Genomic DNA, 25,822 nt, shown 5'->3' with positions numbered 1-25,822 from the left:
TGCAATCAAGCTATAAAAACTTTTAACTACATATCACCTGTGGGATTTTGTTTCAATATAGATTTAATTTTGTGGGTCAGGGATGGGACCTGAGATACTGCATTCTTAACAAGCCTATCCTGTATGATGCCAATACCACTAGTCTCAGGTCCACACTTTGAATAGCAAGGCCAATACCATCAGACTTCTTATTACCTTTCTGATCTCATCTCCTGCCACCATCATGACTGGATTCACGAGTGACTCAGAGGTGGATTATAGCCACCCAGATCATTTTGTGTCCCTCAAACACACCATGCCTGCCTCTATCTCCAGCCTTTGCAATTGTCATTTACTTGGCCCAGAATGTTCTGCCCACACTTGCACCCCCTCATATTTGCACAGCTTACTTAATTATTAATTAATTAATTAATTATACATTTTTCAAGTATTTGCTCATTTATCACCTTTCAGTGAGGGCTTCCTTGGCCACCCTACATCAACTGCAACCCTGTTCCTCATACTTTCTTTCCCTGTTGTCCTGCTTTCTTTTCTTTTTTCTTTTTTTTTTTTTGTATTACTTAGTACATTGAAGTACCTAGTGCTGTAACATTCTATTAATGTATGTATTATTTCAGTTTGCTATCAACCCTTACAATATAAACTTCATGAGAACATAGTGTTTTTGTTTGTTTATTTGTTTGTTTTGAGATGGAGTTTCACTCTTGTTGCCCAGGCCAGAGTGCAATGGTGTGATCTCAGCTCACTGCAACCACTGCCCCCCAGGTTCAAGCAGTTCTCCCTCCTCTGCCTCACAAGTAACTGGCATGCGCTAGCATGCCCGGCTACTTTTTTTTTTTTCAGTAGAGATGGGATTTATCCATGGTAGTCAGGCTGGTCTCAAACTCCTGACCTCAGGTGACCTGCCCGCCTTGGCCTCCCAAAGTGCTGGGATTACAGACATGAGCCACCATGCCTGTAATCCACTGTGAAGGACATAGATTTTTGTGTTGTGTTGATTATTACTGATGCATAGAACAGTGTCTCATGCATAGCAAATGCCTAATACATATTTTTTCAATAAATACATGAAAAAAAAGGATGAGTGCTGTAGGGATATGTAATAGATACAGGAGTTGTGCATAGGAGAGTTAGGAGGGAGGGAAGGGACAACTCAGCTTATGTGAGTTGGGACAACTGAAGATGCAAGAGGTTAATAGTCATTCATATATGGCTTAAGAATCGTAACAGGTGTTCTGTGCATGCTTGCTCATTTACTGTTGTAACTTCAAGAAATGGTGAAATAGTGAATTTATTGGTTCTATCAGACTCTGCAATTTATAGCTCTTATTTGTAAAAACTGATGGTATAAGATCACTAAATTGTCACTTTCATCTCTGAATATCCTCTTGTATGTCTGGAGATTTCCTTGAAACTTGAAAAGTGGGCCATTGATTTTTTTCATCTTTAGAAATCTTACAGTGATTGTATGGCAAGAGGAAATATGAAAATCTTAAATATCAGACTCATTATTTGTTTATTGATTCTCTTTATCCTGGTGATATATTTGCAGGTTACAGATATTTGTAAAGAAGAAGTGATATGGTTTGGTTGTGTCCCCACCCAAGTCTCATCTTGAATTATAGCTCCCATAATCCCCTTGTGTTGTGGGAGGGACCTGGTAGGAGGTAATTGAATCATGAGGATGGGTTTTCCCGTGTTGTTCTCATGACAGTAAATAGTTCTCAAGAGATCTGATGGTTTTATAAAGGGCAGTTCCCCTGCACACACTCTCGTCTGCTGCCATGTAAGATGTGCCTTTGCTCCTCCTTTGCCTTCTTCCATGTTTGTGAGGCCTCCCCAGCCATAGGGAACTGTGAGTTCGTTAAACCTCTTTTTCTTTATGTATTACCCACTCTCTGGTATTTCTTCCTAGCAGTATGAAAATGGACTAATACAACTGAAAATTCTGTTTTGTGTTTTGCTGTGAGCTACTGGTTGATTTTGGCATTGTATCAAATTTTCCATTGAAGTGCAATTCAGTTACCCCAAAATAATGCTGAGAAATAGCATCATGAATAGATTGCCGTTTGTGCTATAAATTCTTGGCTGATCATTCAGATCTACCATCTGTGCTTTTTCTTCTTGCTGCATGTCCTTGAGGCTGACTTCCTTGGACTACATTAGTTGGACTCTCTTACCCTTTGGCTTTTGGTTAGGTTCAGCCTATGGGAGTCATTGGCAGGAGAATGGAAGGAGAGAGAGTTTGGGGGATTTACTCCCCTGGATTCCTCCTGTGAGCTGGGATTAGGGATGACTGCATCTTCTACCAAAGGCTACCACCCTTGTCTTCACCTATAATCACAGCCCTTTCTGGGTCACCTGTAGATTTGGGAGTGGGAACAGCTCTCTTACTCTACCCTGTTGATGGCCCTAGTGTGCTCCACCAATCTGTGCAGCTTTTCCTACATCACATCCCACCTCTTTGTAAATAGATACACCATTCTTTCTTGGTTGGCTAAGGTTAGTCACTGCTCACAGCATTTCCTAGCACATCTTAAGTATATGCCTAATACCTGAACCCGAGAAGTTAATTTTCTAGAACAAAGGAAGCATCCCTAAAAAAAAAAAAAAAAAGAAGAACACCTGGCTTTTTCAAATAATACAGTTTAGCACTTTGGAGATTTCATTGGAGCTGTGAAGAAGTACATTGGCATCTTCAGGAGTTAATCTCTGAAGCTATGTTCTAATATTTATTTAACTTGTCTGAGGGACATTAAAAGATATGGAGAAAATAAAAGTTTCAGATCCCTTTCTCCCATGCCAGTTGACAATACCCATGACACTCTAATTAGAAGTTACCATCGTGCATAGCTGAAAACAATGTAAATTGAACTCTTTTACCTTTAGTGGATAAAATGTCAGTGCCACTGCATAGCTCAACTCAGTCTACCTGCCACACACTTCTAGTTTAGCTTTCATACACTCATTAGCTATTCCTTTAAAGAGTATTACTCGGTGGAAATGATTGACTGTATTGACTGAACGTCTTGTAGCACTGTATTCGTTTGCAGAATTTATTTTCAAGTAGAGCTGAGCTCTTCAGGGGCTTGGTGAAAATGCTGCAAAAGACTTTTTGATCTACACAGAACATCACTCAGAAAACTATTGACTTAATATTACTGTGTTATCCCCACCTATTTCAATGGATGAAAATGGCGGGCTTTCACCATGAAGAGATGTCATGGGAAACCAAGTCGGTATCTCAGCTGCTTAAATAAGACTAGTAAACGAGTATCTCCAAGATAACTTCTAGGTACGTAGTAAGTATCCAATACAGTAGTCTCCCTTATCTGCATGGGATATGTTTCAAGACCCTCTGTGGATGCCTGAATCCACAAATAGTGCAGAACCCTACATATACCATGTTATTTCAGTCTCATAACTGAGACAGCTACTAAGTAACTAAGTCAGCAGGCAGGTAGCATAGACAGGGTGGATCTGCTGAACGGAGGATGATTTACATCCTAGGCAAGATGGAGCAGGACGATGTGAGATTTCATAGGCCACTCAGAGCAGTCCACAATTTTAAACTCATGAATTGTTTATTTCTGGAATGTTCCATTTAATATTTTTGGACTGTAGTTCACCATGGGTAACTGGAACTGAAGAAAATGAAACCATACGAAAGGGGGAACTACTGTAAATATTTAATCATTTAATTAATTAACCGTAAATTCTAGTGCTTTATAAGCCCTATTTATATCTTAATTGAGATAAAACTAGTCACAGCATGTGGGTCTTCATCTTCAAAGAGACGTTTCTAGAAAAATGTTTAAAATTTTAATATAACATTTATTATCACTTAGTAGGTTATTTATAATTTGTGGCTCATTTTGAGTATTACTAATAATGATTTAAATAGATATTATTTATTCTTTTGAACATAACTTGCTGCATTATTTAGTGTGATTTATTGTATGTCTTGGGACAGAAAACGTTTCTGATGGGATTAGTTTTCACTTTCATTATGAAAATAGATGAGACACAACATGATATATTGGAAAGAGCCAGAATGTGAATCAAAAGACATGAGTTTAATGCTTAGCTCATCTACATACAATGCAATATTGAGCAAGCTGTTTATCTTCTCACAGCTCTCAGTTTTGTCATCCAGAAACACAGAAATGATATCTGAAGCAGAGCTACCTCCCAAGATTTTGGGGTGAGATCTATGCTTTATAAACTGAAAATCAACTATATATGTAAGTGTGCAGAAAATATGATGTGATTTAAAACATTTTACTTAACAGGAAGCTGTTGCAGAGACACGCCTATCCCCAAATTGGCCCACAGCTGGAGCACACATGTGATTTTTCCTCCTCAAATGATTTTTGGTTGCAACCATGCTTCTATTTTATAATTGTGATGATCCTGTGGCAATCTTAATTTTCTCAAAAAGCTGTTGGTGATTTAACTTTCACTAAAAAGGGCAAGCACTTAGAAAAAACTTCCCTTTGATATCCCTTATTCTTTTGTTTTCCCCTCTATAATATCAGAGGATAAGGCTTCATTTCTAGATTGGACATAAAAATGACTTTTTGAACACATAATCTCAGGGAGTAAGTACCTTGAGGACTGTCTTCCAATTGTAAAATGACCAGAAGTATATCTAATAATAGATGGATCTGCTATAAGGTATTTACTTCATTTTACATATCAGTGACCATAAAGTCAAAGGCTGTTTTATTCAGCTAACTTACCAGTAAACTTAGATACATTATGATTGGCATCTTTCAATATTAGGTTAAATTGGAACCAGCTACAATATATAGGGGGAAGGATGTTTAAAACAAAATATTTTAAAGACTATCCATATTCTACAATGCATGTTTTTCCCAATTGTCTGTGGATGGCAATTTTAATGTTCCAGACTAAGCTCAATATACAGGCAAGAATGATTGCAAAAAAAATCTCTGCTTTTCAAGTAAGCTAAAGTAAAAGTATCATATACTCAGGAGCATTTGCACACAATTTTGGTGTTAATAATGTCATCTTTAATTTGCCAAGGTAGTCCTTGCTGTTTGGATGCTACATGTTAGTTTTGTACAACCCAGAACCACTCTGGATCAGTCTTATTTGATGAGTTAGAAGTGGCAGCAAAATCTTATCTGGCCTTTTCAGCAAGCCTCAGTGAAGCTCAAACTATGGGGATAATGAATGAGTGTGAGCCAGGCCAACAGGCTCACAGCTGGGATGAGAAGTATAGGAGCTATGGTGAGCTCATTCATGTTTTACTATTAGCTTGGGTGGAGGGGGGAAGCAGAGAAACCTGATTTGTCAAATTTGCCAATTCCTGTGGCATAAATGCTTCAGCTTTGGCTGATTTCAAGCTACCAATGGTTTAATAACCTGTTCACAACATTCCTGAAAACTTAACAGTCAGCTCCCATAAGCTTGTATGAGCCAACTCCCGTGTATTAATAAGACAAAGTATGGAGGAAGGGACGAGAGGATCCTTAACCCACGCCATGCCAACAAAGAGGGCTGAGAAAGGAGATTTCCCTCAAGTCCAAGAGTCAGTCAAAAAGAGATAGGGATTTATTGTATTATTTAAGTTGCACAGGTTGGATCTCTACTACCAAGCAATATAACCCCCTTTCTCCATTTCCTGTGAACTAATTGGCAAGTTCTACATTGATCACTATTGATGGAGCCCAAAAAGGAAGATGGGTATAGTTAATGTATGCATTACTCATGGAAAAAGGGGGTAGTAGTTTAACAGGACACACACACACACACACACACACACACACACACACACGCATGCCTTTAATGCTAAGAAACTGGGAAATTAAGAAGGGTAAATTGAATTACCAGATTGAGAAAATTGACTAATGAGCTATTAGCTCTAATGTGAGAATTCTCAAGCAATAGATACATTGAAGGAAGGCTGGGCTTTAAATGGGGAGATTTGTAAATAGGAAAAGTCAGTGGAAGTCAGTACTGAGGGAAGTTTTAAGTGGAAACCATAATCCAAGCTTTGAGCTTATTCAGAATAGTTTATGACCTCATTACATGTTGTATTTATATTTAAACATGCATTTCCAGGCCGGGCGCGGTGACTCAGGCCTGTAATCCCAGCACTTTGGGAGGCTGAGGCGGGCGGATCACAAGGTCAGGAGTTCGAGATCAGCCTGACCAACATGGTGAAACTTTGTCTCTATGAGAAATACAAAAATTAGCCAGGCACGGGGATGCGTGCCTGTAATCCCAGCTACTCAGGAGACTGAGGCAGGAGAATAGCTTGAACCCGGGAGGCAGAGGTTGCAGTGAACCAAGATTGTGCCACTGCACTCCAGCCTGGGCAACAGAGCAAGATTCCATCTCTAAATAAATAAATAAATAATAAATAAATAAATAAATAAAATGCATTTCCTAGGTTAATAAAAACAAATCAGCATGTCGTAGGGATTGTGCTGGGCCAGAAATGGTCAGTCCTCAAAGCCCTGAGGGGAAGGGACAGACTGAGAAACCAACATGTAAACTCACAAATTTAACATGAGAGAGGCTATTATAGTAATGTTGGTCAAAGCAGTCTGAGAGCTCATAGGAGGGTAGCAACTTATTAGCTATCCAGGGAACTCTTTCAAAAAGCATATCAATTTAAATGTACTCTAGGTTCATAATAAATCATGTTTCAAATTTTAAATATTTGATCCTTAAAAATGGCTGATATATAGTGCTTATTATCTTAGTTACAGCATCATGGAAAATACAATTTTTAGTTTAGTAATAAACATTTAAAAGTTTTTTGGGGAGTAATGTTCAATGAACTTCAACTTAAGTGTATAATTTGTCAAGTGTTGGCATATGTATACATCATTTCTATGATGATTAGATGATTATGACATCTCTGAATAAAGACAGTTTTACTATTTTCTTTTTAATCTGGATGGCTTTATTTCCTTTTCTTCTCTATTGCATTGGTTGGACCTCTAATATAATGTGGAATAGAGATGGTAAAAGTGGACATTCTTGTCTTTTTCCTGATTGTAGGGGGAAAGCATTCATCATTCAGTCTTTCACCATTAAGTATGATCCTAGTCATAGGCGTTTTTGTAAAATGCTCTTATCAAATTGGAAATTCTGTTTTTCACTAAATTTTGTGAGAGTTTTCGTCATTGCTGAATGTTGGATCAGGTCGAATCCTTTTGTGTGCTGAGATTATTATTTGTGTTTTTTTTAATTCTGTTAATATGGTGAGCTGCTTTGATTGATTTTAAAATAAACCAAATTCCTGATATACACCTCAGTTGGTTAGTGCTTTATCCTTTCTTCATGTTGTTGGATTCAATTCAATTCAATTTTGTTGAGGGTTTTTTGCATCTATCTTTATAAGAAATATTGGCCTCTTTTTTTTTTTTTTTTGAATATTTTTTCCTTATTTTTGGATCAGGGTAACCCTGTTCTCATACAGTGAGTTGGGAAGTGTCTTACTCCCTTCAATTTTCTAGAAGACTTTGCATACAATTGATATTAATATTCCTTAAATGTTTGATACAATTCTCCAGTGAAGCCATTTGGGTCTAGTGTTTTGTTTGTTTGTTTTGCAGGAAGAATTTTAATTACAAAATCAATTTTATTAATGGCTATAGGACTATTTGTTATCAATTTCTTCTTGAGTGGCCTTTGGTAGTTTGTGTCTTTCAACACATATATCCATTGCATCTAAGTCACCAACTTTGGCATAAAGTTATACTTTTAATGTGTTAAGGATTCTCAGCACTCCATCCTCTCTCATTTCTGGTACTGGTCATTTGTATCTTCTCTCACTTTTTTCTAATCAGTGTGGCAAGAGTTTTATCAATTTTATTGATGTTTTCAAAGAACGAGTTTTTTATCGCATTGAATTTTAAAGATTTTATCAATTTCTACTCTAATCTCATGTTTTTCATTAATATTCTTTGCTTGGAAATATTATTTTCTTGTAATAATATTCCTTGCTCAGAAATATACTATGAATATAGCCCTTCTAACTTTGTTTTAATGATTCTTATCTTTTTACTTTTATTTGCTTATTTATATAAAATATGCTTCATGTAGACAACATGTGGATTGGTTGATTCTTCTTATTCTCCTTCTCCTCCTCCTTCTTCTTCTTCTTCTTCTTCTTCTTCTTCTTCTTCTTCTTCTTCTTCTTCTTCTTCTTCTTCTTCTTCTTCTTCTTCTTCTTCTTCTTCTTCTTCTCCTTCTGCTTCTTCCTCTTCTTCCTCTTCTTCTTCCTCTTCCTCTTCTTCTTCTTCTTCATCTTCTTTCTTCTCCCAGTTTGACAGTTTTTGCCTTTCAATTGGTATGCCTAGATCATTTATATTTGTTGAGATTAGTCACACATTTGGGCCTAAATCTGCCATCTTGCTGTTTGTTCTCTACCTGTTCTTTGTTCCCTTCCCTCTTTTTCTGCCTTCCTTTGGATTGAGTATTTTTATGACAACATTTTTATGATTTTGTTTGGTTTTGCTGGTTGTTTTAGGTGAAGAGTATTCATCTTTTTCTTATTGCTGTCAGTTGTCAAATGATTTATATCACTTCTATTTCCACTTCCCCACCCCCACCTCTTTCTGGCTTTTGTTCTATAGTTGTCATGCATTTATGGCTACACATATAACCCCACCTCAAATATTATTATAGTCACTTTAAACAATTATCTTTCAAGAAGACTTAGAAAAATAAGAAAAAGTCTTTCATATGTATTTTCATATTTTTACATTCCCAGTACTCTTCATCATGTTCTGTCAATCTAGATATCAGTCTGGTTTCATTTTTCTTCTCCATTATGTCTTCAACATATATTCTATCTCATTGTTGTAGAGCCTTTGATCACTAATAGCTGGCAACTAATGAATAAGTTACTAATTGAAATAAAGTTTAAGAGTTTTCTCACTCAAAGGGATATTTGCATTTCAAATGAGAACACAAAGACTAAAGGATATTCTGTGCTTTATAAATTAATACTTAATGGTAGAATTTCACATAGGGAGAGATCTACTGGGGACTGGGATCCTGCTCAGTGCTTCTCAAACTATACCACTCTAGCTATAGATTTTTATGTCAATAAATTTCTCTCTCAACAGTTCAATCTGGGTGTTGAATATACAGTTCAAAATTATAACTTAGCATAATTATTTCGAGGAAATTTTTGTCTATACATTCCAAGGTAAATATGTGAACTCAGAGTCTGAAAAAAATCTATTGAGTACGTATTTATGGCAAACATCTATAAAACACCTATAAAGATATATTTATTTGTCAATTATTTCAAACCAAGGTGCAATGTCCATAAGATACATATGTGAGTTGGTGTGTTGTCATGGTTTTTAATACTACACTTGGCTTATGATATGTGCAAATTATAAATCCCTAAACCAGCAAATAATCATTTACAAATTGTATTTTCTCAGTGTTTTGAAATGAGTATGCTTTTAATTATTTCCGCCTAATCTTGTATCAAAAAATATTTAGACTGAAGTGAGTAGATTATAAAAGTATCTTCTAAGAACATTCACATATGAGATCATTATTTTCTAATTATATTGACATTTAATTTTTAGGTATTCAGAGAACGACTACCTTCAGATTATCACAGATATACAGAGTTGTCCATGGAAACGGCAAGCAGAAGAATATGCAAATTTTAGGTAATTTTTTTCATAAATAATATGAGATTTTAAAAAGGTCTTGTTCATTTGCTTTGTAGAAAAATAGGCAATATGTTATTAAAAAGAGAAGTAGAACCAACCCCAGCTGGCAATGAGGCCGACTGAATTCTAAGACCCTGTCATGAGCCACAGGGCATTCCATCTCCATCTCTTGTGTAGAAATTTGCATTATGTCACTGTTTTAATTACAGGAAATGCCAAATTCAAATGAAAGATTTTACTATGTTTTTAAGTTATATTTTAGAAGATGTTGTGTTTTTTGGTACCACTGATATTTGGTATTTATTTATTTAGTAAATAAAATATCATAGTATTAAAGAATGTTTGGAAAACATAATAATCTATAATCCCGTCACTTTAGAACAACAACTTTTGTTTCTTCCAGTTTTTCCTCATTCACTTTTTAATACAACTGACATTCATGGGCATGAGTTGCTCTAAGTAATAACCCAGACAGGAGGTGTCACTTGACCATTATAGGGCTGTGGTTGGAGAACTCGTAGCCCATCCAGACAGAAATTAACTTTGTCAAAGCAATATGCAGTGAGGGAGCATCAATACTTATCTAATAGTTCTTACCCACCATACCTCCACATATCATAAATCAAGGTCAGTTGTCTTTGTGCTTGCTTGGTCTAGATTGTTCTGGTTTTTGTTTGAGGGAGGCTTCTTTTCTTTTTTCTCCTCCTCCTTCCTCTTCATCATCTTCTTCTTTCTTCTTTCTCTTCTTTCCTCCTCCTCCTCCTTCTTTTTTCTCTTCTTCTTCTTTTCTTCTTTCTTCTTTCCTCCTCCTCCTCCTCCTTATTCTTTTTCTTCTCCTTCCTTCCTTCCTTCCTTCCTTCCTTCCTTCCTTCCTTCCTTCCTTCCTTCCTTCCTCCCTCCTCCCTCCCTCCCTCCCTCCCTTCCTTCCTCCCTCCCTCCTTTCCTTCCTCCCTCCCTCCTTCCCTCCCTCTCCTCCTCCTCCTTCTTCCTCCTCCTCCTGTCTTCCTCCTCTTCCTCCTTTTTTTCCACATTCTGATTCTTTCCTGTACATACCATTCCAATTTCGTCCTATGCCAAATTATTTTATCCTATTACAATCCAGAGACATGTCTTTATCTTTACTCATTATTTTCAAAGTTTACTTGAAGCATTAAACTTGTAAAAAATATTACTAAAGAGACTTTGCTTTCCCCTAAAATACCGTAAGAAATATCTGCAGTATGGTTCTCTTTTTTTATATGGGAAGGCAGCTCTTCTTGTTTGCCTTATGTAGTGGCTCTGCCTGTTCCTTCTTTAGCAGAATATGCTGGTATGATTGGACCAACTGCCTTTGATTCTGCTGCCAATGTGAGGAGGGTTCTGCTCCACCCCCAGTAGGTGAAAGAGTACCTTCCTGGTGGTGTCAAAGCTAAAAATGGGTATCTTCCCTCCACTGGGTAGACACATGGATACCATGACTTCCTGCAGGATACCATTAAACATCTTTCCAACCTGATATTTTAGGAAGAGAGGCTGGAAAGGGGATTCCTGTTTATTTCATTTCCAGGACATTTTATGCCAAATCCAATCTATTTAAGACTGGATTTGAGAGGTCCTAGTGGCAGGAAGATGAGATTGAAAATTGCACAATCATAACCTAAATGATCACAGGGTCAGCAAGTGATAGCAGAGTCTGATTTTCTGCATATACAGAATAGACAAGAAGAGGGAGAGATTCAGGTCATGAGCTACTGAGGATCAATCTAAGATAATTAGCTGGAAAGATAGATTTGTAATGACTGTAATGATCAAAGTAGGGAGTAAAGGAGCTTTTACTTGTGGCTGTTAAGTTCAGACCAAGCCTCCTGAGAGTAATGAAAATAAAACAAAGTATACCAAACACCTGTGTGAGGACACTGGCGCGCCACCAAGGCAGGGAGAATTTAAAGGAGTAAAGCCCAGAAGGTGAAGGGAACCCATCAATTCGGGCGGGTTTTTCTCATAAAGAACTTGCTGAATACAAAAGCAAAATTTGGCTGAGAGACAGAGAAGCTGAGTAGAGCTTCCAGCAATCCCTGGAAAAAACAGTTTTCAAAAGAACTGAAGGCCAACTTTGAATCCCTGGAAAAACCAGTTTTTAAAATAACTCAAGGGGCTGGGTGCGGTGGCTCACACCTGTATTCCCAGCACCTTAGGAGGCCAAGGAGGCGGGTGGATCACCTGAGGTCAGGAGATCAAGAGCAGCCTGACCAACATGGTGAGACCCCATCTCTACTAAAAATACAAAAAAAAAAAAAAAAAAAAAAAAAAAAAAAAATTAGCCAAAAGTGGTGGCACGCACTTGTAATCCCAGCTACTCAGGAGGCTGAGGCAGGAGAATCGCTTGAACCCGGGAGGCAGAGGTTGCAGATCACGCCATTACACTCTAGCCTGGATGACATGACAGAGCAAGACTCCGTCTCAAAAAAAAAAAAAAAAAAGAACTGAAGGCCAACTTCAAATCATTTCCATTCTGAGTTGGATTTAGATCTGCCCTTAGCTTAGATGCCTGATAAGAGCAAAAGGAAATCCCCTTCTTGGGGATTCTTTTTGGGGAAGGTAACCCAAGAACAGGCACAGACACATTTATTTATTGACTTGAATATTTATTATATTGTAATGTTCTTTTTATGGGCATATTTCTAAACTAAATTATAGAAACCCTCAACAGAAGTCTATGCAATTAAGTCATAATAAACCACCTACTTTCCTAAATTTTTACCAATATAGCTGGCCAAATCTGGGGAATCTCTGGCTTGTTTATAAAGCCGGGATTATAGATATGTTCCCTGTAATTATAGATGTCAGGTAGTTAAATTATTTTTAATTTTATTTACTTGGAGCATTTTATACCAACCAAATTGAAGAACAGTAGAATGTGAGTTTTTAAAATGTGGTAATTTTTAAACAGCAATTACAAAAGTTACATTAAACTTGGAAGAATACAAACAAGTCAACATTTTAAACTCATCTGCAACCTGATTGTTGAAACTTCCAACAGTTGACACCTAGGGATTATTTGAAAATTATAGGACTCCTGTGGTCAAATGATCTAACAATAAGAGAGCTTGAAAGTTATTTTTCTTAAATATATATGTCACTTGCTATCAAAAAAGATAAAGTTTACTCAGCCACAAATATTTAAGATTTACTAAGTCAGAGCACTGTAGCCTTTTTTTGTGCCTGGTAGAGTGCTGGGCACAAAAAGAGCCTCAATAAAAAAAAATATTAAAGAAATGGATGCATGAAAGTAAACAAAAAAAGTGTAATGTTTTCTTACTGAACTCAAAGAATTTATAGTCACTTTAGAAAGACAAGAAATATAAATATGAATATTTATGATTGAATATCAGAATGAGTGATTTAGACAAATACTGTGATATACTAATGCAAGATCACTGTGGGATATAGTTTTGTGAAATGTTTTGTGAAAAGAGGCAGAACTTGAGCTATAGCTCTGAAGATGGCTAGAAAGGGAGAGTGAGACCAATTTGGGACTGATGAGGCCGGGAAGAAAGGCCAGTAAGTTTCAAGGCCAGTTGGGCTGGAGCAATGAACTTGTACTATTAGGCACGCAAGGTAAAGGGGATAATTTCAGGTAGACAAGGAAGGATCTGATGCACGGAGATCTGGTTATCAGAGTAAAGTCCACAGATATTCTGTAGATACCACGAGCCCAAGAGGAATATTGCTAGCAAAGGAATTACAAATTGAATTTATTGTTTTAGGGAAAGTATTCAGACAGCATAATGAATGAAAGCAAGTTGGAGTATTAGGAGGAAGGGGATAGTGTAGAAAAATCAGAGCAGGGGCTGGTTGTAGACAAGTAACTACAGAATGGTGACCACCTACAATATCAATGGTAGTTATGAAAATATTAAGAGAGAGATGCTTCACTATGAGCCCTTTGGGGACATGGCGTGATCTTGTTTATCTTTGTATCTCCAGTGCCTATCACATAGATGGTACCCAATAAATTGCTCCATGACTGAAGACTTGGTAGGACTTGGTTACTTGTTGACTTCCAGTTCTCTCGTTGAAGGAGAAGAAAAATAAAGTCAAATGAGAAATCTTGCATCTGAAATACTCATGCTGCTACTGACAGATAGAAAGATTTCAAAGAGAAATTGGATAGAGAAGATGAAAGCGTCTCGGACAGGATGTGTTTGACCTGATTTTAGGACAACTGGATACAGAAGACCTTTTCCATGGTCTGGGGAAAATATAAATGCTAAGAGAAAATGAATTCTCTCAAAAAAGAAAAGCAACTGCAGTTTACATCTGGCTTTTGTAAAAAATAGGGCTTCTCCAGGTCTATCTTCTCAGCAATTTTAACTTTCTTTTTGTGCTTCGGGGGGGTTTGTCCTCTTTTTACAGATTCCTAAGCTTTTACTCGTGTAACACTTAATTGTGGGTCTGAGAACTTGGCAGCTTGGCGCTTGAGTCTCAAACTTCCTTCAGCTTTTACCTGGAAACATGAGAGGCTTAACTAGAAAGATTCTTAATCTGAAGTTCATGAAAGTGGTTTCCTAAAACTCTGAAGATTGTTTGTGAGATTTTGTACGTGTTTCTGGGAAAAGAATCTGTGACTTTCATCAGATTCTCAGGGAGTCTAGGACCTTCCACATGGACTAATGTATTTCTAAGGATCTTTCTGGCCCTGAGACTCTGTTTGGGATTCAATTGCCTTTTTCACTTTCCATGATGGCGTGGTTATCCCAAGCATAGGTGTGAGTCTGGCTCAGATTTACCTGAAATTTACCAGAGATTCTAAGTTTCCGCTATGAATCTGCATTTTGCGAGATACTAGTTGAACTCAGTTAGAGAGAGAGATTTAAGTAAGACTTGAGATGTCCTGCTCTCTATTCTTTCTTGGTGTCTAATTTCTTTTAGTTGTAGCTGTACAAAGTCAACGATGTTAAGGTGTGTGCCTTTTCTGCTTTTAAAAGCTTGATTGATTCTCCTATAAGAGGTCCCTACCCACTTCCCTCCAAGGACAAGCTAATGCACAGAATAATTTGTGAAAAATCTACCTGGATTTCAGTCTAAGAAATTATTGCTCTTCACAGTCTCTCCATCTGATTTTTGGAAAAATGATGGATAATCATTTGCTTGAACGTGACACTCAGCTATTTGAGAATAACACTGAGATGCTTAAATTTAAATTAAACATGATATGAGATGCCCTCTACTCCTCCTTCCCCACTTCTTCTGCTTCACCCTTGAAGGCTCCTTTGTGAAACTCTGGAAACTTCTGGTAAGCAGGTTTTATCCCAGAAGAAGATCTTTGAGCTTCAGTAATTAGTCTTAGATTCCCTAGGTAACTTGCATGGTAATTACTGCATTCGTTTCTTGAATGGTTTTCTAACTTAAAAGAACCGTATTCATTTGTGTAACCATTTACAGAAAACTAATAGGTACACAGTAACAGTGCTTAATTTCTAGTTTACTTCCCCGCCCCCCCACCCCAAGAAATACACACACTATTATTTTGTTTCTCAGTTTCTTTTGGAGCCACTAATACCATTTGATTTTTTAAACATCCTCACATTTCAAAGAGATGAGTTGGAATCCAAGATGACTGAATATTATCAATCACATATTTACTGAAAACTTAGTGGCAGGAAACAGTGCTGTTATGTCAACCCACACATTTATGTAAAGGTAAATGAGATACCTTTCAAATGACTTGTAAAACAGGTATTTTGTGCCCGATTACTTTGTTACAGATAACTATTACATGGTGGCAATTTTATTAAATCTTGAAGTATCCCCTCAGGTTTGATTACATTAAAATTTCTTAAAAGTTATTCCTTTGTCTTTCTTGTGTTGGATATGTGAGAAAAGATTCCAGTGCTGTATTTGTAAATTCATTGATATTTCTAAAGTAACAGTCACTGTGTTGCTTTCATTTTTATTTTCACTCTTTGAAGAATATAGTGTTAAACAAAATACACATGCATATCTACCACATATGTTAATTGTTTTAACTATATGACATTTACATTATTCAAACCATGCCATTTAATGATTTAACTTTGTGAAAGGATATAAATTATGAAAAGAGATGGGATAAGTTAATCCAATTTTTGCATTAGATCATAAAACTGGAAAACCACACTTAGTTTTACCACAAAGTTTTCAGTTATTTTCTGAACCATTTCTCCAAAAGCAATAGTATTGTTTGATTTTGGTAAGTGTTTTGTGAGCTTACACTTTTTCATTCAATTAACATTTATCGAACCTTATTATGTTCCAGGCATTTTGTTCTGTGAGACAAAGTTCTTGGAGAAAACCAAAAATCATCTCTGCTAGGGGCTTCTTTTGATAATACAAGACTAAGTTCATTTTCCTGAGTCACTATTCTCCTCTAAACGTTTGCTGTTTACAATTCATACAGGGTGACTACACTGACAGCTGAAAGCAATACATTTTTTTTTTTAATTTAAGAAGATGTATACTTTATGATAGGTGATTTGGGTCGGTTGTCAGATTGAAAAAGCTTTTTTCTTTGTTTCCTCTGCATCAAGACCATTTTTCATCATTAATATACTGTCATATCATCTTCTATTTGTCATTGCCATACAGCATGCCTGTGCATTTAGAAAAAGCAACAAAAACCACACCATGTCATTACTTCTGCCGTATTTAATAACAGAAGCTAGCTCTTGCGCATTTAGGGATTAGCTCCTCTCCTTGGTCTTCAGAATATAAACTTTGCCATCAAAGTGTATAGAACTCACATGGGGTTCACTGGTCCTCTAAATTCTATTTCAAAATTTATCTCCCAAGTTGTACTCAATATTACCTATATATTTTTATGTTCACATGTCAAATAAGCTCCCTTTTAGGCTGCCTTGTGTTTCAAATTCTCTTTTGCTTATAACATTGCTTGCCATGTCTTCATTGGTACATTACATTGTTTACATTGGTACAATATCCCAGCAGATAGATCTTTCTCCAGTGTTTTAATATTATTCCTTCACTTATAAGTTTATATTTCAATTGACTTTCTATCCTTTGCTTTAATCATCATATTCTTTTATATTTCATTTTACCTTGTGTTAGTTCTGACATTCTATTCACATATGTGAGCTGATCTTTTATAAGCTTAACAATATCAATGTACACATTAGCTGTTAAGCGAAAAACTTAGACATCTGAGTTGCCGATTGAATTTGGACTTTTTGAAGAGTTTCACTTATTATTCTTTTAAATTTAAATGTTTATTTTTAATTGATGAATATTGTATCTATTTATGGAATAAAATATGGTGTTTAGATATATGCATACATTGTGGAATAATTATGTCAAGCTAATTAACATATCCCTCAGCTCACATGCTTAGCTTTTTTTTTTTTTTTTGTAGTGAGAACTTTTAAAATCTACTCTTTTAGCAATTTTGAAATATGCAATACATTATTAGGAACTGTGGTCACCCTGCTGTGCAATAGATCTTGAAAAATGTATTCTTTCTGCCCAACTGAAACTTTGTATCCTTTGACCGTCATCTCATTTCCCTCGCCTCCCAGCCTCTTGTAACCACCATTCTACTCTGTACTTCTCTAAGTTCAACTTTCTTAGATTCCACGTGTAAGTGAGATCATGCAGTGTTTGTCTTTCTGTGCCTAGCTTAGTTCACTTAGCATAATGTCCTCCAGGTTTATTCTTGTTGTCCGCAAATGACAGGATTTCCTCATTTTTTAAGGCTGTATACTATTCCACTGTGTGTGTGTGTGTGTGTGTGTGTGTGTATATATACACACACACACACACACACACACACACCACATTTTCTTTAAGCATTCAACCATTGATGGACACTTACTCTGATTCTACATCTTGGCTATTGTGAATCATGCTGCAGGAAATATGGGAATGTAGACACCTTTTTGACATATTGATTTCATTTCCTTTGGGTATTTATTCATTTTCTTTCTTTAGCTGTCATGTTACATGGGGCCCTAGGAGTTTGGGTTTCATCTAATATGTGATGGTGGAAGAATTTAACGTAAAATGAAGGCTAAATACACATGTCCTGGTTACAGCACTAACAATTTTTTTTACTTTTATTCTGGAAGAAATTTAACCTCCCCCCTCCCCCATTTAACAAATGAAGAGGTAGAGGTTCAGAGAGTTTAGGTGAATTTTCCAAGGTGTCATCACTAGTAAATGAAGGAACTGGATATCTAATCTTGGAATTCTCAATATCCATTGCCCGCTCTGCCATATCATGACAAAAATGATTAGTGCAGTGGACCTCTACAGGATAGATAGGACAGGTGGCCTCTCCTGCACTGGGCCAGGTGTGAAGTGATGAAGACTTGGACTGTGAAGCCTAGTAAAGCAATTAGAAGAGAGATGCTGGGGTGGGGGCAGGGAACACTCAACAGTTCCTGGGAAAGGGAAAAGTGGCAAGATGATGACATGAGGCTTCTCCAGTTGTTGAGGTCTCATAATATTCTTGGCTTTTCTGAACACAAGGTCTTCCATTTTGTATCTCACTAGATTCATTAAGGGGCAATCACTGATGTCTGACTTTCTGATTATAAATGTGTAGGTCATGCCACCTTCCCAATTTTTTGAGGGAGTCAGGAGTTTGAAGGTCAAACTCTACTCTGAGACTAGTGTCTCGGATTAACCTGAAGCAGGGATAACTATCAGTGCCACTATCTTACCTGTCAGCGTGATGTCAGCCGATGATCACACAGACTACAGGCAGCTGCCCTCTAGGTTGCTGGGATTTTTCCCAATGTACCAAGTGGCTAGTTCAAGAGACAACTCTATTTTAACCGAGGTATAGATGTGCTGCTAAATAAAAAGGTGGTGTCTATTTGAAGCTCTTAATTTTCTTCCAATCTATTAGGGCTGAAATGATATGTTTTCCTGCCTTTAGAATCCCTGAATCACTGGATTTCTTAGGTCATTTTTGTTTTGTTTTGTTGTGATGGGGTCTCACTATGTGGCCCAGGCTGGTCTTGAACTCCGGGGCTCAAACGATTCTCCTGCCTCAGCCTCCTGAGTAGCTGGGGCTAGATCATTGTTTTCTTAATAACATAAACTACTCCTTTAGTTTAAAGCAAGCATTCATTGCGAGCCAGTTGATTCTAAAATCACAGTATGTCGGCATGCCATCTCGATTTTATTTTTTGTTTCATTTCTTAAACACTCAAAGATGCTTTGCCCTCCTCTACACAGCCAAATCCTGGAAGGAGCTGTCCATACCCACTCTCTCATAGTACCTTCTACTTATTCCATGACCTTCAAACTGGTCACCATGAACCACGGTAAATCCTTCTCATCTACCTCTTGCGCAGTAACTGGAGGGACCATGGACTTTGGCCACATCACTCCAACAACTTCCACCCCTGCCCCAACCAGTTTAGAACCAGTTATCCCCTCCTCCGGGAAGCCTTCCCTGGACAACCTGATTAAGTCATTGCTGCCGTACTATCCTGAAATTCACCTTCATTACACTAGCCGCAATTAATAAATTTTCATGTGTGTGTGTATGTGTGTATGTATTTAATTTACAGGCCTGGTTAATCTGAGCCATGTGTTTTATGGAGAGCATCAGGAGGAACAAAGGATCTTTCTAGGTGGTTCAGAAAATAGGTCAAGACTCACTATAGGAACTAGGAGTTCCTCAGACTCACTGAGGAGTACAGTTTGGTTTCTAGGCTCAGCTTTAAGTTGACTCCATGTGTCTTGTTTGTTTCAGGCATTTTATTATTGATGTTTCTTGTTTGTTATCCCTAATCTTTCATTTTCTTTTAAATTTGGTCTCCCCTGTAAGTGAATGAATTCCTCCTAGAACATGTTAAAGGCACCATTTTACCTTTGCCGCTGTTTATTGATGGCAACATCTTTATTCTTATTAGGCTAAGCCACTTTTCCCAGCCAGTGTCTTTATCAGTAAAAGGAGACAATACATACTTCTGTGAGTTTTTATGAACATTCAATATGTCAAATGCTCAGTACAGAGTCTGTTACATATTAGAATCTCAGCACATGGTAGCTATTATGATTATTTCCAGTTTAAATTTTCTGGCTTACAATTAATATTTTACTAACTAGTTTAAATTCTTAGTATCTGCAATAAATACAGCAAGTCTATGATGGAGCAGTAATGCTATAATAGTTTCTGTTCCAGTCCTCTGCCTAAGGGGATGTGTAAACATTTATAAACCCCAGTTTTGCTTTTGTGATCATTTCATATGCATTACCACGCGCTTGGTAAGGTCCAACCCTTCCTGTTCAGTTTGTTCTGTTCGAACTTTCTTTGGTCTTTTCATGATGGAAAGTAGGTCACACGGAGCAGAAAGTATTAAACTTCAACTTTCTAGGTTATCATCTTTCTGTGCATTATTTTTTGTAGAAACGGACTTACCTTTATATGAACTGTCTGCAGCTTGTCCCTCCCTTTCAAGATGGCCGGTGAAACCACGGGCTCTGAGGTCTAATCAGGAATCGCTCTGAATTCCCTGAAGATTAACCAGCTCGAGTATAGGCAGAGCCAAGAGTTACGCTTCCCGCCCGGTCCCCAGATTACTTAGCCCTTGCCTAGGGCTAAATAAGGGCTGACAAACCAGGGTAGGAGGGGATCATTCTTATTTGAGATTCTGCTGGGTGAAGCCTAAGGGCATAGATGAAAAGTCAGGATTTGGAAGGGAGCCAGAAGCCAAAAGCAGTTCCCAGAGGCCAGGCAAAAACAGAAGCTGAGTGCAGGGCTGAAGCCAAAAAGTAGATGATGAATTCCACAGTGAACCGTGGGAGCTGTCCTGGAACAATGCCTGAGATGTGCGCTGGCTCTCTGGGAGCACTTACGGCCCCTTTAGGTATGAGAACCCGGCTCATTTAATGACCATGAGCAGAAATGACCTGCCTCCCTGTTTCTCCACCTGTGCAAGACACAGTTTCCCAGTCAGAGCACAGATGAAGCTCCTTGAAATACACGTGCATTGCTGGTCCTTGCTGAAGCCTACAGTTAGGACTTGGTCTGGTAAATTGAAGTTCATCAAATAAGATCTTTTATAAAAGATGGTGGCATAAATACAAAATATACTGTGAACATTTCCCTTAAGAAATGTAGCATGTTGGTGTAATTACACATAAGACTGATTCAGCTTTATAATTACAAAACTGTTTTCATAGGATTCAGTGTTAACTCAGGCTCTCAATATGTTGCCAGACAAGTCTGCAAAAAAAAAAAAAAAAAAAAAAAAGTTTCTTACTCTTCCCTTTTCCTTCCCTAACAATATCTAACTAAATAAAAGTTTATAATCCGTCAACAAAACTTGGTTTCTTTACTTTCTCTTCTTCACACATTGAACAATAATGGCAGTGACCTAGATGTTTTTGTTTTGTTTTTCTAAGACCACCAGAGCGGGTACAAAAGAACCAGCGACTAGGCAAGGGTAGGAGCAAAACTGCAAGTTTATTTTGGTCACCTAGCTTCAAGGGAAGAAGGTGGGTAGGGAGAGGTCTGTTGGCCCCCCGACAAAAGGGGCCCCCAGAGTCACCCGTACAGCTCTCGGACGGAGTTCCCACAGTCCTGACATCCCGACAGGAGTGGAGGACTGAGGAAGGCCACGCGTGGCGTGCCTCCGGAGCGGCTTTTCTAGGAGTGGGAGGGCAATAGGCGGGGCACGGGCGTGTCAGGGGGCGTTCCACAGGTGCGACCAGGTAAATCTTGGTCTCTTCAGATTGACATCACCTGGCGCATGCCTAGTTGGTCTGCACCTTCCGGGTCGCTGGCTGGATTTTCGCGCGCGCGGGAAAAGTTGGGGGGGGGATGAAGAACCCGGAAGTGCGCCATCTTGCCTCCTTTCATCCAAACAGTTTTTTGTCTGCAAACTAAACTATATTCTGAAATCTTAACATTGACCTTAACTGTTGATTTTGTATTTTTAGAACTTGCATTTTTCACACTTACAATCGGCTTTAGTTTCTTTTTTTTTTTTTTTTTTCTTTTGAGACGGAGTCTCACCATGTCGCCCAGGCTGGAGTGTGGTGGTGCGATCTTGCCTCACTGCAACTTCCACCTCCCGGGTTCACGCCATTCTCCTGCCTCAGCCTCCCGAGTAGCTGAGACTACAGGCGCTCGCCACCACGCCCAGCTAATTTTTTGTATTTCTAGTAGAGACGGGGTTTCACTGTGTTAGCCAGGATGGTCTCGATCTCCTGACCTTGTGATCTACCCACTTCGGCAGGCATGGGACACCCATGCAATTAGAGCCCTGGGGGGTCCTTGCAAGTCACTTCTGTCACAGCTTTATGCTCATTGCAAATGGCACCTGAAGGCGGCTGGATGGGTGCACCCCTCACCTCTTTCCAACGATTTCACAGTCCCACTTTTTCACAATCTCACTCCGGTTCTGCAACGTGATCCCTTTTTTTTTCTTTAGAAGTCTTAGCATGAATTAAAACCACAAAACAGGTCACCACCTTCATCATTAACATATCGTGGTCCTTTCCCCTCTCGTTTACGCTACTCTGTGTGTCAGAGAAAGCACCATCCTTCTCCCAGTGGCCGGAATCAGAAACCCCTGCGTGACCCTCACTGTCTTCCTCAGTGCCCGTTTCTAGTCCATCGCCAAACTTTTGCTAAAGTCTTACACCCTAAATATGTTTTAAATCTATCTTCTCTTTGCAATCTCACCACCCATCTCTGGTCTGGGTTACTGGGATAGCTAATTGTCTGTGTCTACTTGGCTAGGCTCTAGTACCGTTATTTAATCAAATGCTAATCTAAGTGTTGCTGTGAGGTATTTTGTAGATGTGGTTAACATCTACAATCAACAAAGGCGCTTACCATTGTTAATGTGGGTGGGTCTCATCTCAATCAATTAAAGGCCTTAAGAGCAAAAACTGAGGTATCCCAGAGAAGAGGTAGTTCGACTTCAAGATTGCAGAATCAACTCCTGCCTGGATATGCAACCTGCAAGCTTACCCTACAGATTTTAGATGTGCTAGCCCTTGCAATTGTGTGGACCAATTCTTAAGTGTCTTTAGATAGATAGATAGATAGATAGATAGATAGATAGATAGATAGATAGATACATACATACATACATACATACATGCATACATAGATACATAGATACATACATAGATACATAGGTACATAACATAGATAGAAGATAGATAGGTAGATGATAGATTGATAGGCTGTTGATTCTATTTTTCTGGAGAGCCCAGACATACATAGCTATTGTTCTCTCTTAACTGGCATCTTGGTTATCTATTGCTGCATAAGAAACTGCCCCCAAACTGATGGCTTGTTTGTTTTCAATGATTTCATATTCTCTCTCAGTTTCGTGGGCTGCCTGGGCTCAGCTGGGGAATTCTTTTGTTGTTGTTGTTGTTGTTGTTGTTACTGTTTTTGAGACAGGATCTCACTTTGTCACCCATACTGGTGTGCAGTGGCACCATCACAGCTCACTGCAACCTTGACATCCTGTGATCAAGCAATCCTCCTGCCTCAGCCTCCTGAGTAGCTGGGACAGCAGGAGCATGCCACCAAGCCCAGCTAATTTTTGAATTTTTTTGTAGAGATGGGGTTTCCCTATGTTGCCCAGGCAACTCCTGGGCTCAAGCAATCCTGCTACCTCAGCAAGGTGTTGGAATTACAGATGTGAGCCACCACACCCAGCCCAGGGAACTCTTAATGGAGGGCTTTCATAGGGTTGCAGTCCACTGGAGTCATCTGAGAGCTTGCCTGAGCTGGACGTCCAAGATGTGACACTCACATGTCAGTTAAGTTACCACTGACTGCTTGCTAGGAATTCAGCTAGGGCTGCCATCTAAAGGATCTTCAAAGGAGCCTCCACATATGACTTGAGCTTCTTGCAGCTCAAGAAGACTCAATTCCTTGGGGGAATGGCTGGATTTCTTGGGGAAGTGTCCAGAGAATGAATGTTCCAAGAGATCCAGGCAGAAGCCACAATACTTTTTATGACCTAGCACTGGAAATCCCAGAATGTCACTTCTTCTGTAGTATTCTACTGGTTCAAGTACTTTCTAAGGCCAGCTCCAATTCAAGGGGAGGAATTTTAGGTTTCATTTCCTGACATGTGCATGTAGGGAGAGAACGAGTTGATGGTGGCCACTGCAACACTGGGTCATTGCCTATCCTTCTAACTGATCAGTGGGATCTTTCTGCAGACCCACTAATCTATCCTCACTGAAGCCAGGGTGCACATCCTAAAATGCATATCCCATGTGTCACTTCCATAACTAAGACCCTTCAATGCTTTGCCCTTTCCAAAGAAATCCACATTGTTGACTTTGTGATGCCTATAAAACTCTTGCTATAGTTCTCCAGTATTCTCCACCTAGTTCTCCATCTCCCAAGTCACACAGGATTTCTTTCAGAATTTTGCACGTTCTATGCTCTCTCTCTCTCTTCTCCCGGCTTTCACATTCCCTCTTTCTTGCTTCTCAAACAGTCTTTACCCCTCCATCTCCTTCTCTTGCCTCACCTGGCTAGTTCTGTTTATCTTTAACTTTTCAGCTTAAGCTTTGTGTCTTGTGGGGAGCCGTCCCCAAACTTTGGGTGGCTTAGGTACTTTCCAACGTGCTCTTGACCGCATGGCTGGCCCAGTTCCTTGGGCTTGCGTGACTGTGGAACTGGACTCAGCCAAACTTGTTTGTACTTTGCTTTATTATGGAGCCAGCAAAATATAAACACAAGATTAAGGATTCAAGAGAGTGGATTGTCCCACTCAGCAGCACCTGAAGTGCTCCAGGCATCTCAGTCTCAAAGGTCCACTGTTGTGACAAGAGGAAGCGAGCTTTTGTGCTGCAGTCTCACCCCTCCCAGCTCCCTTTGTGAAGCCTCAGAGGTATGTAGTAGGCCTGGCCTAGCCCAGCTCTTCCCTCCTCCTCCCCTTGTTGCGGTGTAGACTGACGGCACCATGTTCTAATTGTCTGCTGTTGTCTCTCTCCCACTAACTGAGAGTTCTCCATGGGATGTTCTCTGTCTTTTTTTCTGTTACGTTCCCAGTAGTAAGAACAGTAGTAAGTGCTTGATTTGTTTATCCATTCATGTCCACGTGAATTATATTTGTTCTTCTGGGTATTTCCATCCTATCTTTTTGCAGGAGTTTGTCTTGGGTTTACCCAGCTCCAAGCAATCTGTTGCCTGGGCAGGGATTTCCACCCCTAGCCTTGACTCCATGCACTTCAGTTTCCAACCTGCAGCCCCTTAACCTGTATCTGGCTGGGTCTTCCCTGGCCCTTGCGAGGGAGGGATTTGGGCACTGTTTCCCTCTTTTATTATGCGCATAGCTGTGGATATTCAGCACAGCTTAAGAATATTTGATCACAATTTCCAAAATTTCCGAAGATGTAGACATTTTCCCATGAAGGACAGATTATATGGTTTGGCTGTGTCCTCACTTAAATCTCATCTTGAATTGTAGCTCCCCTAATGCCCATATGTTGCGGGAGGGACCCAGTGGGAGATAATTGAATCACTGGAGTGGTTTGCCCCATACTGTTCTCATGGTAGTAAATAAATCTCATGAGATCCGATGGTTTTATTAGAAAAGAGATCCAGGTGGTTTCACTGGCTCTCCTTCTCTCTTTGCTTGCCGCCATGTGAGATGTGGCTTTCCTCCTCCTTGCCTTCTGCCAGGATTGGGAGGCCTTCCCAGCCATGTGGAACCGTGAATCCATTAAACCTCCTTTCCCTTGTAAATTACCCAGTCTCGGGTATGTCTTTATTAGCAGCGTGAAAACTTCTAATACAACAGAGTTTATTCATGTCTTGTAACAGTGACTGTGTGGGCTTTCTTCTTGACTTTTACCCCCTCTGTGCATCTTTGCCATGCTTTATTTGTGCATATGTCAGACAACAATTACAGGGATGTAGGGCAGTATTAAGAGCACACAGCTATTAACACTAGACTGCCTGCATGCAAGTCTCAGTAATGTTGTTAGCTAGCTGTGTGACCTCAGGCAAGTAACTTCACCTCTCTGACCCAGCTTCTACACCTGAAAGATGGGGACAACAACAGTGATGATAATGTGCTTCCCTCATAAGGCTCTTATAAGGATTAAATAATATATTAAGTGCTTGGAAGAGTGCTTGAGACAGTAAAAGCCATGCATGTATTTAT

The 25,822-nt window shown here is 38.9% G+C and overlaps 1 protein-coding gene across 4 annotated transcripts in view; it reads left to right on the top strand.

Moving 5' to 3' along the window:
* ST8SIA6 (ST8 alpha-N-acetyl-neuraminide alpha-2,8-sialyltransferase 6) overlaps positions 1–25,822 on the top strand; it is a 152,005-nt gene that overhangs the window by 92,270 nt on the left and 33,913 nt on the right. For all 4 annotated transcript variants that reach the window (XM_030941369.1, XM_010354753.2, XM_030941367.1 and 1 more), the window contains one exon: positions 9,591–9,677. Coding sequence is in view for 2 of the 4 variants with exons in the window: in XM_010354753.2 (XP_010353055.1) it covers positions 9,591–9,677 (87 nt within the window). In the remaining 2 variants the exon portion in view is untranslated. The remainder of the gene's footprint in view (positions 1–9,590; positions 9,678–25,822) is intronic.

Source organism: Rhinopithecus roxellana, chromosome 11 (assembly GCF_007565055.1).
Source record: "Rhinopithecus roxellana isolate Shanxi Qingling chromosome 11, ASM756505v1, whole genome shotgun sequence".
Taxonomy (NCBI): Eukaryota; Metazoa; Chordata; class Mammalia; order Primates; family Cercopithecidae; genus Rhinopithecus; species Rhinopithecus roxellana.
Note: the sequence above shows the minus strand (reverse complement) of the source record. Positions and strands in the feature narration are given on the sequence as shown.